Raw genomic sequence first — 13,754 nt, forward strand, 5'->3', positions numbered from 1 at the left:
GGGAGGGAGAAAAAGCCCTGAAATTATGACATCTCTTTAAAAATATAATGTAAATAGGGGATTAATAGGTTTCATTCGAGAGAGAGAGGGAAAAAAAACACAGAAAAATCCCTAAAACTAATAACTAAAATTAATTAAAACCAATGACAAACAATAATCTCCCCCCCTCCCCCCCAACAAACCCCAAATTTGATTGTGATTTGAAGCGGAATGAAAATGTAAAATAAATGGATAGTGCGTTGTCAAAGGCTTTTGTGGCCAGAATCACGGGGCTGCAGTGAGTTTTCCGGGCTGTCTTGGCCATGTCCCAGAAGCATTCTCTCCTGATGTTTCGCCCACATCTATGACAGGCATCCTTAGAGGTTGTGAGGTCTGTTGGAAACTAGGCAAGAGAGGTACAACACCAATGACAAACTGATCAGCTTCGATGTGGTGTCTATTTACCAAGGTCCCGATAGCAGACACCATTGCACTCAACCAGAATTTCCCAGAAGACATCGCAGTCCTGTTTCACCATTGCCTCACCACGAGCTACTTCCAGTGTGAAAGAGGGGAGTAGCCATGGGGAGCCCTCTCAGCCCGGTCATAGCAAATTTCGATTCAGTTATTTATTTACACTATTTATATCCGTCCTTCTCATCCCGAAGGGGACTTGGCAGATCACAGAACACATAAATGACAAATATTCAATGCCGATTATACAACTGATTGTCACTGTGTCGTGGTGAGGGCACTTGCGTGTTCCAATGAACCTGCAGGTGTAACCACCGGAGTAATACATTCCTAGAAGGGGCTGCAGGGGAAAGGCCGGCTGGTTAGTTGCCAGCAGCAATAGATCACTGCCGACCAGAAGGTGGCAATTTCGAAGCCTGAGTTAGATTGAGCACCTGACTGTTAAGCCTAGCTTACTGTCCACCTTGGGCCCCCTGGTGGTGCAGCGGGTTAAACCACTGAGCTGCTGACTTTGCTGACCAAAAGGTCAGCAGTTCAAATCCAGGGAGCAGGGTGAGCTCCCGCCGTTAGCCCCAGCTTCTGCCAACCTAGTAGTTGGAAAGCATGCAAATGTGAGATCAATAGGTACCGCTTCTGTAGGATGGTAACAACACTCCCATGCAGTCATGCTGGCGACATGGCCTTGGAGGTGTCTACGGACAACACCGGCTCTTTGGCTTAGAAATGAAGATGAGTACCACCACCCAGAGTTCGACACGACTAGACTTAATGTCAGGGGAAACCTTTTTGACTGTCCACCTAAGCACCTGAGTGGTGAGTAATGAAATGAAGTACCACTTAAAGCAGGGAGATATTTTTGACACCATTAAAATGCCCTCGATTAAAGAACAAGGAGGAAATACGATCAAATGGCTTGGCGCCATCATGGATGACGCGACAGCACCTCCCGTGGTTGGAATCGAACATAACATTCTGGCACTGAAGTTGGAAATGCCAAAAATACCTCTATCTGTCTGTCTGTCTTGCATGTTTAAAAACGGCATTGAATGTTTGCTGTGCATGTGTGCATTGTGATCCGCCCTGAAATATAAATACTATAAATAATAAGTTTCAGACCGAGCACAATCCAAAGACCTCAATGGCAGATCAGGCGAAAGATTACATGGTACATGTTACAACAGCTGTGAAGGCAAAAGAAAGCTGCAACAGATTGAGAAGCCACAGTCATAGTGTTAACCACACCACTATTTGGGACCCTCACTCTGTGAAGACTGTGTGTTGATCGGCTGTGCACCTACCTCCACACATTAAAAAAGCTCACACAGAGGTATCTTCCAAGAATTTGGAAGGCCATGATACTTAGACAATGAGGGATCACCTAACTAACCAATACAATGAAAAGACAAGACAGAAGATAGAGGTGTATATATATATATGGGCTTTGCCATTTTTCGGCATCTTTGGAAGCTGTGCTCGGTTCCAGCCATAGGTGGGTCCTGTTGTTCCATATCATTGCCAAAGAACTTTTCTTTGTATTGTCGAAGGCTTTCATGGCTGGAATCACTCAGTTCTTGTGGGTTTTTCCGGGCTATATGGCCATGTTCTAGAGGCATTTCTCCTGACGTTTCGCCTGCATCTATGGCAAGCATCCTCAGAGGTGAGGTCACCTCTGCTTGCCATAGATGCAGGCGAAACGTCAGGAGAAATGCCTCTAGAACATGGCCATATAGCCCGAAAAAACCCACAAGAACTGAACTTTTCTTTGTTCGTAATCGTCCTTTTCCTGATGGAAATGCCATGGCTAAAATACAGTAGAGTCTCACTAATCCAACATAAACGGGCTGGCGGAACGTCGGATAATACGCCGTTTCCTACTATTACCCATCCGATGTGGCGCTAGACACCTAGAATATTAACAACAGGGACTCAAAGAGTAAAGGAAAGGCAACACCTCTGAGCTAGAGGGGCCCAGCAGGAAGTGCCCAGATGTGGAAGAGGAGCGTGGAAATCACAGAGGGAAGGAAGAAGGAAGGACGCTTCCACTTCCAGTCATGACTCTTCCCCCCCCCCCTTTTCTCCCCCCTCCTCCTCGACTTGCCCTTTTCACTTACTGGGAATGGAGAGAGAGTTGGGGAGCACTCCTTTAATTGAGGGGAAATGCTGGAGGAAAGGGGGGCGTCGGATAAGACGGAATGTCGGATAAGTGAAGGCCGGATAAGCGAGACTCTATTGTACCTCCCCGCTTTAATGTGTTTCTTATTTATCTACTCACATTGTTTTCGAACCGCTAGGTTGGCAGAAGGTGGGCTAAAGCTCAGGCACTCACCCTGATCCAGGCTTCGAACTATCAACCTTCTGGTTGGCAAGATTTATTGCAGCTTGGTGATTAACCTGCTGTGCTAAAGCCCGGCCACTACATGGAACACTTTTCTCCATTGAACACTTTGAAAAACAAGCCCTGGAAACAGCAACAAAAAAGCCCACTGTATGGTTCAGATTTCTGGATGACATCTTTACCATTTGGAGCCATAGGGGCCGGGCTTAGCACAGAAGGCTAAACCGCTGTGCTGCAGAAAAATCCTGTTGATCAAAAGGTCAGCAGTTCAAGACTAGGTCAGTGTGAGCACCCACTGTTAGCCCCAGCTCACTAGCAGGTTGAAAGCAGAAATGCGAGTACATAAAAAAGGTACTCAACCCATTACGCAAAGTAAGCATTTGCAGTATAGTTGATTTTGCTCAAGGGTGCTCTTGAGGCGCTCTTGGGGGAAAATAGACCTTGACATATGTGAGTTGTAGTTACCGGGATGTATAGATCACTTACAATCAAAGAGCATTCTGAACTCCACCAATGATGGAACTGAACCAAATATGGCACACAGAACTCCCACGACAAACAGAAAATATATATCTGTGATTGGTTGGGGTGGGGGCACCAAAATACTGTTTGCTTACCATTGAAAATTACCTAGGGCCGCCTCTGAAGGTACTGCTTTTAGTGGGGAGGTAATAAAGGCGCCCTCAAGGATATCAATCAGAGGAAAGCTCTTTGGCATGGAAGATGGAGCAATAGCACCCCCCATGGCCGGAGTCGAGAACAGCCTCCAAGATGCCAGAAATAAGATGAGAACAACTGCCTTTACCTCTGTGTTTTCTGTCCTTGTTAATTGTATAATGGGCATGGGATGTTTGCCGTATGTGTGTTATGTAAGCCGCTCTGAGTCCCCTTCGGGGTGAGAAGGCCGGGGTATAAATACTGTAAATAAAAATAGATGGAGAAGAACTCAACAAGCTCCTGGACCACCTCAACAGCATCCACCAAGACATCCATGGAGAATGAAAACAAAGGAAAACTACCACTTCTAGATGTTCGAGTCATCCGCAAACCCAATCAACACTTGGGCCACACAGTTTACAGAAAACCTACACACACGGATAGATAGATACCTACATAAAAACTCCAACCATCACCCAAGTAAAAAAAAAAAAAAAAAGCACAAAGCCCTGGCAGATCGTGCAAAAAGGATCTACGAAACCCACCTCCTCCAAGGTGAACGGAACCACCTCAACTGGGCTCTACAGGCCAATGGAGACTCCACCTCAGACATCAGAAGAGCTGCAAGACCAAGAACAAGCCACAAGAGTCAAGATAAAGATCCACCCAGAGGAAAAGTGTTCTTGTCATACATCAAGGGAACCACCAACCTCATAGGGAAGATGCAGAAGAAACACAACCTACAAACTATCTACAGACCTACTAAGAAAATCCAACACATGCTCCGTTCAGCAAAGGACAAGAGGGATCCTCTCACTTCTGCAGGAGTCTACCGTGTACCATGCAACTGTGGACAAGTCTCCATAGGGACTCCAAAACACAGACATGAATCAAGGAACTGGAAAGGCACTGTAGGGTAAACCAGAGAAGTCAGCCATAGCCGAGCACTTGATGATTCAACCTGAACACTGCGTATTATTTGAGAACACAGAAATGCTGGACCACGCTAACAACCACCATGGCAGACTACACAGAGAAGCCATTGAAATCCACAAACAGGTGGACAATTTCAACAGAAAGGAGGAAACCATGGAAATGAACAAAATCTGGCTACCAGTATTTAAAAACTCTTAAATCAAAACAGTAAATAAAGAACAACACACAAAAAACAGGGAATTCCAGACAGAAAACAATCAGGGCTAGCTAATATCTCCCAACAAAGGACTCATGCAGGCAGGAAGCAGCTAGGCTGTGAAGCTGCAAGACCATTCATTGCTAATCCAAAGTGGTCAATGGCAACATTCACACTTGCCTCCAACAGACAAGCGTTCTTTCTCCCACCCTGGATATTATTCCACAGATATATAAACCCGACTTACCTAGTTTCCAACAGACCTCACAACCTCTGGGGATGCCTGCTGTAGATGTGGGCAAAACGTTAGGAGAAAATGCTTCCGGAACATGGCCAGACAGCCCGGAAAACTCACAACAGCCCAATGGAGATTGCCATAAGCATTGCATTGGGGCCAAGGATATAACGCGAAGGGTTCAAAATACAATAAAAATGTAAAAGCAATGGAGATTTTCCATAGCACTTGTACCCCGAATACAATCAAAATATCCAGACAGCAGATTGATTTCTTCTTCTTTTCTTTTTATCCCCTGAGTTACAAATCCAACCCTTGTTTCGAAAGCTTGGACTAAGACATATATATATATTCATTTTACTTCTTTGAAAAGAGAAATAAAACGTTTTTCACACTTAAGCCGTGAAATAAAAGCCCAACAACCCACAAGCATACACACTTAGCAATAGATATTCTTATATATATATATATATCCTGATATATTTTGTGGAGGAGAAACCCGACACTCCGAGAAAATCGGGCGATTCTTTTCTCTCTTTTTGGTTTTCATGCACAATTGTGGTGAAAATAAAGGGGAAAATAAAGACTGAGATATTAGAGGCATATCAGTTATTAATGTAGATATATTGGCAGCAATTTATTGAATCGTTGGTTAGAACAAACCATGGTTTGCGATCGTGGTTTAGTGTTGTTCTCCGATCCTGGCTTGTTCCAAAGCTGGTTTGTTTTGGGAGGTTTTTTTGCCATTTTGGAAGGGAAAAATAAAACAACAGACGCCATTATGAAAAGAACTAACACAAAATAATTGCAAATATTATCCCAATAATGCAGCCATGGGTAAACTTGCGCTGTCCGGGTGTTTTGGACTTCAACTCCCACAATTCCCAACAGCCTCAGGCCCCTTCCTTCCGCAGCGGCTGAGGGGAAAAGGAAAGGGCCTGAGGCTGTTGGGAATTGTGGGAGTTGAAGTCCAAAACACCCGGACAGCCCAAGTTTGCCCATGCCTGCAATAAAGGGTCGCCAGAGGAGATAGAAATATTGATATTGCTTTCTATCTGTACATGGATTGGGTATAATCATCTCTCTGTATTGAAATCTATTGATATATTGGTACCAATATTTTACTTTGTAGTAGATAAAGACAACTGGAACTTAATAAATGCCAATTTTCAGAAAATAATGGACCCATACAGAAACATAGTTCTACCCTATATATAATAAATGGATATCCATTTGATATCCAGGGCTGGGGTTAAACCGCCAGCTGCCAATCGAAAGGTTCACAGTTCAAGCCCAGGTAGTGGTGAGCTCCCACCATCAGCCCCAGCTTCTGCCCACTTAGCAGATTGAAAACAGTAATGTGAGTAGATAAATAGGTACCACTTTTAGTGGAGAGGTAACAAAAACGCGCTCATAAGGACATGCCTCCGATTCGATCAAGGGGATGTCTATGGACAACAAAGCTCCTCAGAATGGAAGATGGAGCGACAGCACCTCCCCGTGGCCAGAGCCAAGCACAGCCTCCATATGTCAGAGATGGAAAAAGATGGGAAAAGCCTATATACCTCTGTTTATGTACTGTCTGCCTGTGTTAATTGTATGATGGCATTAAATGTTTGCCCTATTTGTGTTCTGTAATCCACCCTGAGTCCCCTCGGGGAGATAAAGCAGAATATATCACCATTTATCTGAATTAATGTCTCAATATATATATTGATGTATTGTAGAAGATAGACAACCAGGACCTAATGAATGCCACCTTTAGGAAATAACGGATCCATACAGAAACATAGTCATATCCTATATGCATGTATGTGTGTGTGTATATATAATATGGTAAAGCTTTTCCTTGTCATTAAGTCTAATCGAGTCCGACTCTGGGGTGGTGGTGCTCATCTCCATTTGTAAGCCGAAGAGCCAGCGTTGTGAATAGACATCTGCAAGGTCATGTGGCTGGCATGACTGTATGGAATGCTGTTACCTTCCCACAGAAGCGGTACCTATTGATCTACTCACATTTGCATGTTTTCGAACGGCTAGGTTAGCAAAAGTTGGGGCTAACAGCGGGAGCTCACCCCACTCCATGGATTTGAACTGCTGAACTTTCGGTCAGCAAGTTCAGCAGTTTAACCCACTGTGCCACTGGGATATATATATGTGTGTGTGTGTATAGTGTGTGTATATATATATATACACATACATACACACACATATACAGGATATGTCTATACATGGATATCCATTTAGTATAACCACCTATCTCAGTGGTTCCCAAGCTTTTTTTAACCAGGGACCACTTTGACCAGGGATCACTCTCCAACATTAGCACCAAAAGGGTTATGAATCAGTTTTTGGACAGCTTTGGATTTGGTTTGATGGGTGATGATTCAGAAAACTGCATTGGCTAGACCACATCAGCTCTAGTTTCTGATACAGAGCATATGCCATCCAGTAGTTGCCATCTCCTTGCACACAGAAAACCATATTTAATAATTTGATGTGGTAGTACTAATCTTTTGTGGGTAGTCAGCCTCTTCCCTTCCGACATCCCCGTTGCCTTGGTACTAGACCAGTCACTCTTGTTGCTGCGTGGTTTCGAGGCAACGGTGTAGTAGTGGTGAGGGCACAGACCATATTTTCATTCTTGTGGACCACTGGTGGTCCATGGACCACAGATTGGGAACCACTGATCTATCGGAATGGATGTCTCAATATATATTGATATATTGGTACCAATATTTTACTTTGCAGAAAATAAGACAATCAGGATTTAATGCTATTTTCGGGAAAATAATGGATCAATGCTGATAGATAGTTATATCAAATATATATTGGATATAATAATCTATCCATATTGGTCTCAATAGATATATACAGTAGAGCCTTGCTTATCTGACATAAACGGGCTGGCAGAACGTCGGATAAATGAAAATGTTAGAAAATATGGAGTCTCCTACTGTTACCCGTCCGATGCCACGCTATACACCTAGAATACTATCAACAGGGACTCTGAGAGTTAAGACAAGGCAACGTCTCGGGGCTAGAGCGGCCCAGCAGGAAGTGCTTGGATGCGGAACATGGAAATCACAGAGGGAAGGAGGGAGGACGCTTCCGCTTCCGGTCCTGCCTCTTTTCCCTCTTTCATTCCTCCTCCTCTTCCTTATCTTGCCTTTTCACTTACTGGGAATGGAGTTGGTGAGCGCTCCTTTAATTGAAGAGGAAATGCTGGAGGAAAAAGGGGACATTGGATAAGAACACCGGAATGTCAGATAAGCGAGACTCTACTGCATTGATAGATTGGTATCCACATTATAGTTTGTTCCTTTCCATATAGAAAATAGGCCACCGGGGCTGAACAAATGCAAGCTTTAGGACAATAATGGATCAATACAGATAGATAATTATAGCAAGTACATATTGATATAACAATTGGATATAATCACCTATGCATAGGCCAGGTGTTAGCACAGGAGGTTAACCACCAGCTGGAGTAAATCTTGCCAACCAAAATGTTGACAGTTTGAAGCCCGGGTTGGGGTGAGCTCCTACCCTTTAGCCCAGCTTTTGTCTACTTAACAGTTCAAAAGCAAAATGTGAGTAGATAAATAGGTGCCGCTTAAAAGCGGGGAGGTATTTAAGGCACCCTTAAGGAAATGCCATAAAAATTCTGGCGATTTGATCAAGGAGGAAGCTTACAAACAAAGCTCTTCGGCAGGGAAGATGGAGCAACAGCACCCTCCAGTGGCCAAAACCGAGCACAAGCCTCCAAGATGCCAAAGATGGGAACAGCCTATATATACCTCTATCTATGTATAGCTGTCTGTCAATGTATAAACAGCATTGAATGTTTGCTTCATATGTGTTCTGTGATCCGCCCTGAGTTCTCTTCGGGGTGAAAAGAGTGGAATATAAATACTGTAAATAACAATAATAAATAATCCATATTGCTGTCTCAACATGTATTTATATATTGGTATCAATATTAAGGTTGGTTCTCTTTCTTATAGAAAAAAAGGCAACCAGGACTTAATGGAGGCCATCTTTAAGGGGGAGCTCTTAATTTTATTTAGTACTAAAATAACGTCTAAAATCTTCACAATTTAGAAATCCATGTTATATCCCTTTGGCTTCGCAATTTGGACAACACTAAAACTCATGAAATTAATTAATCCATGTACTGAATGTTTGCTTTCCAATCCTGCTTCTCTTTCAGTTGCACTTGGGAAATGACGGGGAAAAGGGAGTTTATTTATTGGTCGAAAGCCTTTCAGAGAAGACTTCCGTATTGCTCTCCCTTTTCTCTGAATCCGCTACCTTAAAAAAATATTATGATAAATTATCTTTGCAATGCAAATAATTAAAAAAAAACACGCAAAGCCCTGCCTTCCCTGCCAGTGGTAAATGCATTGGTGCTTAAAAAATAAATACATATATTGTAATTCATCTTTAAAGAAGGATTCGCGTGAAGTAAGGCGTCTGTGGCGAACCATGTCAATAAGATAAAATAGTAATAAAGCTGCATTTTATTTTGTGATCTGGCTCAGAAAGTGAAGGGCATCTTTCTCCGGAGTTTTAAGAAAAAGATAGCTTTTCTTTCCACATTTAGTTAGCAAAGAGACACAGGAGACCTCAAGGTTTGAAAATCCTCAAATTTGGAACATCTCAAATTAAGGAGCTCCCTAAGTTAAGGAGAGCCCAAAGTTTTGTAGACCAAATTAAGAAGACCCCAAAGTTTTGGAGACCAAGTTAAGGAGACCTCAAAGTTCTGGAGACTAAGTTAAGGAGAACCCAAAGTTATGCAGACTTCAAGTTTCAGAGTTCCTGAGTTTCGGAGACCGAAAGATACGGCGATCCAAAGCTTTGGAGACCCCACATTTTTGGGACCGACCCCAAGCTTTGAACACCAAAGGTTTTAGAGAGCCTAAGTTAAAAAATCCCAAATTTTGGAGACCCCAAATTCAGGAAACCCAAAGTTTGGCAGATCTCAAGTTTTGGAGATTCCGAGTTTGTGAGACTTCCAATTTTAGTAAACACAAATTTGGAGACCCTGGTTTTGGAGACATATACATTTCAGAAACCTTGAGTTGGGGAGAATCCAAGTTTGGGATACCTCAAGTTTCAGAAATTGCAAGGTTCAGAGATCCCAGGTTTGGGAGACTTTGAGTTTTGGAGATTCAGCATTTTGGAGACCCAAAGATTCAGAGATCCCAAGTTTGGGAGACCCAAAGTTTGGCAGACCTCAAGTTTGGGAGGCTTCGGTGTTGGAGATCCCAAGTTTAGAAGATTTCACATTTGGAGGAGATATTGAAGCAAAGCTCAAGTTTCAGACACTCCAAATTTGGGAGGCCTTACATTTCGGAAAGCTCAAGTTTGGGAGACCTTAAGTTTTGGAGATCCCAAGTTTGGGACACACCGAGATTTGGATACCTTGAATTTGAAAGACCTCTGGTTTAGGAGATTCCAAGTTTGCAGGGATATATTTTGGAAAGCCTAGGTTTCTGAGACCCTGAGTTTGAGAGGACTTGAAGTTTGGAAATCTTGAATTTGGAAGGGATACATTTTGCAGATCCCAGGTTTCAGAGACCCTGAGTTTGGGGGACCTTACGTTTCAGAAACCTTGAGTTTGGGAGACCTAGTTTCAGAGATCCTCTTTTTGGGGGATTTCGAGATTGGAAGAAATAAATTTCTGAGAACCCAGGTTTTGGAGACCCCAAGTTTGAGAGATCTTACATTTCAGAAACCTTGAGTTTGGGATACCTCTTTTTGCGGAGATCTCACTTTTGGGAGGCCTGGCATTTAGAAGAGATACATTTTGGAGATCCCAAGTTGTGGAGACCCTGAGTTTGGGAGACCTTACATTTAGGAAACCTTGTGTTTGGGAGACCTTGAGTTTTGGAGACCCCTAACCCGTAACTTCCAATTCCTTGCAAGGCATGGCTTCACCCCCTCCACAAAAACACACACATGCACACACACACACACACAAATGCACACTTTCCTGAATGCAACTGGGAAAGGAAAGAGGATGCCCGATGAACGCGGCCCTGCCCAAATTGGGGCGAGGCGGTGAAGGGCGTGGAGGTTTTAAGGCGATGAGGAGTTGCTTGAGGTAGATGTGGGGGCTGCAGGAAGGCCGGCAGGAGGAGCCCCCGCTGCAGGTGCTGGGACAGCAGAAGAGGCGGTGGCACCGCTGCCAGGCTGCTGCCCGCTATTGGCGCCACTTTTGCCGAGCGGGGCATCTGACGTCTGGGCGAACAACACGCCTGGGGAGCCCAAGAACAAGTGTGTTACATAGTGGAATACTCTGCCTCGGAGTCCCTTCCAACTATAGGATGCAATGATTCTTTCGAAGAGGTCCCTAAAGGCCATCCAGTCCAACCCCCTTCTGCCAGGCAGGAAAAGCACAATTCAAGTGTTTCTGAGAGATAGCCATCTAGCCTCATAGTCATTAGCAGGTTCATGAAGTAACAAAGCAATAGTATTATAGAACCTGAGAGTTGGAAGAGACCCCAAAGACAATTCAATCCAACCCCATAAGACAGGGATAGATAGATAGATAGATAGATAGATAGATAGACAGACAGATACAGGGTAGACAGATACAATAGATAGGATAGATAGGAAGATAGATAGGATGGGTGGATGGATGGACGGACGGACGGACAGACAGACAGGAAGATAGATAGATAGATAAATAGATAGATAGATAGATAGATAGACAGACAGACAGACAGACAGACAGACAGGATAGATAGATAGATAGATAGATAGATAGATAGATAGATAGAGATAGGATAGAGAGATAGAATAGATAGATAGGAAGATAGGATAGGATAGGATAGGATAGGATAGGATAGGATAGATAGATCTGCCTCATGGATAGGTAGATAGGATAGATAGATAGATAGATAGATAGATAGATAGATAGATAGATAGATAGATAGGAGATGGATGGATGGACGGACAGACAGACAGAATCATATAATCCTAGAGTTGGAAGAGACCCCAAAGGCCATTCAGTCCAACCCCATAAGACAGGGATGGATGGATGGATGGATGGGTAGATAGATAGATAGATAGATAGACAGATACTAGAGTTGAAAGATACCCCCAAGGGCCCATCCATCCCAACCCCTTTTTCCAGGCAGGAACGCCATATCCAAGCCCTCCCGACAGATGGCCATCCAGCCTCTGCGTAATTCTAACTCTTTCAGTTTCTCTCTCAGCCGCAAATTGAGCCCCCCATTACCCGTGTAGACGATCCCGTTGATTTCCACTGACATGCTGATGCTGTTGGTGCCGTTGGTGGCGAGGTTTGCCGCCGCGTCTTGACGGCTTTCTGCAAGGAAGCAAAAAAGTTTTGTTTTTGTGGGACATCCTGCTATAGCACATTTTGCTCTAGGTTTTCAATAACTATCTCTTAGGGTCTCAAGCAAGTCAACAGTTTGTGGCAGCCACAAAAATGAAGTTTCTGGAGTAGGACAACTCCTTTCGAAGTGTTCTTTGTATAAAAACCCACAAGAACCTAGTGATTCCAGCCATGAAAGCCTTCGACAATAATAGCAGTAGTCGTAATCGTAATACCGTAGTAATCATAATAACAAGGATCATAGTAATCGCAATCATAGTAATCGTAACAGTAATCAAAATAGTAATAACAGCAGTAATAGCAATAATCATAGTAATCATATGATTATAATAATAGGGGGTGGCTAGACCCAGCCCCATAGGAGCAGTAGCAGTAGTAGTAGTAGGAGTAGTAATAATAATAATACTAGGAGGGTGGCTAGGCACATCTCACCAGGCAATAATAATAATAACAACAGGGGATGGCTAGGCCCATCTCACATGGCACTGATAGTAATAATAGTAGTAATAACAGTAGTAGAATAATAATAGGAGGGTGGCCAGGCCTGTCGCACCTGGCAGCAATAGTAATATTAGTAATAATAATAATAATAATAATAATAATAATAATAATAGGCAGCAGCTAGGCCTGTCTCACCGGCAGCAATACTAGCAATAGTAGTAGTAATAATAATAATAATAATAATAATAATAGGGAGTGGCCGTTCTCACCTGGCAGTAATACTAATAATATTAGTAATAATAGTAGTAGAATAATAATAATAGGAGAGAGGCTAGGCCCCGTCTCTCCAGGCACAAATAGTAGTAGTAATAGTAATAATAATAAGAGAGAGTGGCCCTTCTCACCTGGCAGTAATAGTAATAACAGTAATAATGATAGTAGTAGAATAATAATAATAATAATAATAATAATAATAATAGGAGGGTGGCTAGGCCTGTCTCACTGAGCAGTAATAGTAATAATAATAATAGAGAGTGGTCTTTCTCACATGGCAGTAATAGTAATAATAGTACTAATAATAGTAGTAGAGTAATAATAATAATGGGAGGGTGTCCAGGACTGCCTCACCTGGCAGTAATAGTAATATTAGTAATTTAATAATAATAACAACAACAACAACAACCACAACAATAATAGGGGATGTGGCTAGGCCTGTCTCACCTGGCAATAACAACAACAACAACAAAGGTGTGGCTAGGCCCATCTCACCTGGCGAGCGGCGTCCCTGGCCACTGCTGCCGCTGCTGCTAATACGAAGGCTCATGGGTAGCTGCCCGGCCATGGCCAGGAGGTTCTGCTGGAGGGCCCTCTGCATCAGGCGCTGCTGTTCCTCGGCCAGTGCCACCTTCTTCTCGGGCGGCTCTCCAGACTCCAGCTTCTCCCGCAGCTGCTCCAGTGCTGCCACCTGCGCTGCCGCCACTGCCTGGACAGCCGAGTGTCCGGCCAGCGAGACCGGGAGTCGGGCGGGCAGCGCAATGGGGACAGCCGAGGAGTCCTCCTCTGTGGGAGAGAGAAACAGAGTCACAATGGGGGACCGGGAGATGGCTTGAGGGATTTGTAGCTCCCGCATCAC

General features: G+C 43.6%; 1 protein-coding gene across 1 annotated transcript in view; it reads right to left on the reverse strand.

Annotated features, from left to right (window-relative positions):
* Positions 1-3,929: 3,929 nt before the first annotated feature.
* ARID3A (AT-rich interaction domain 3A) overlaps positions 3,930-13,754 on the reverse strand; it is a 43,249-nt gene continuing 33,424 nt past the window's right edge. The window contains exons 7-9 of the mRNA XM_060784920.2: positions 13,391-13,681; positions 12,062-12,151; positions 3,930-11,075 (exon numbers count right to left, since the gene is read on the reverse strand). Coding sequence (XP_060640903.2) covers positions 10,897-11,075; positions 12,062-12,151; positions 13,391-13,681 — 560 coding nt within the window. The 3' untranslated portion in view covers positions 3,930-10,896. The remainder of the gene's footprint in view (positions 11,076-12,061; positions 12,152-13,390; positions 13,682-13,754) is intronic.

This window comes from Anolis sagrei, chromosome X (genome assembly GCF_037176765.1).
Source record: "Anolis sagrei isolate rAnoSag1 chromosome X, rAnoSag1.mat, whole genome shotgun sequence".
NCBI classification, from domain to species: domain Eukaryota; kingdom Metazoa; phylum Chordata; class Lepidosauria; order Squamata; family Dactyloidae; genus Anolis; species Anolis sagrei.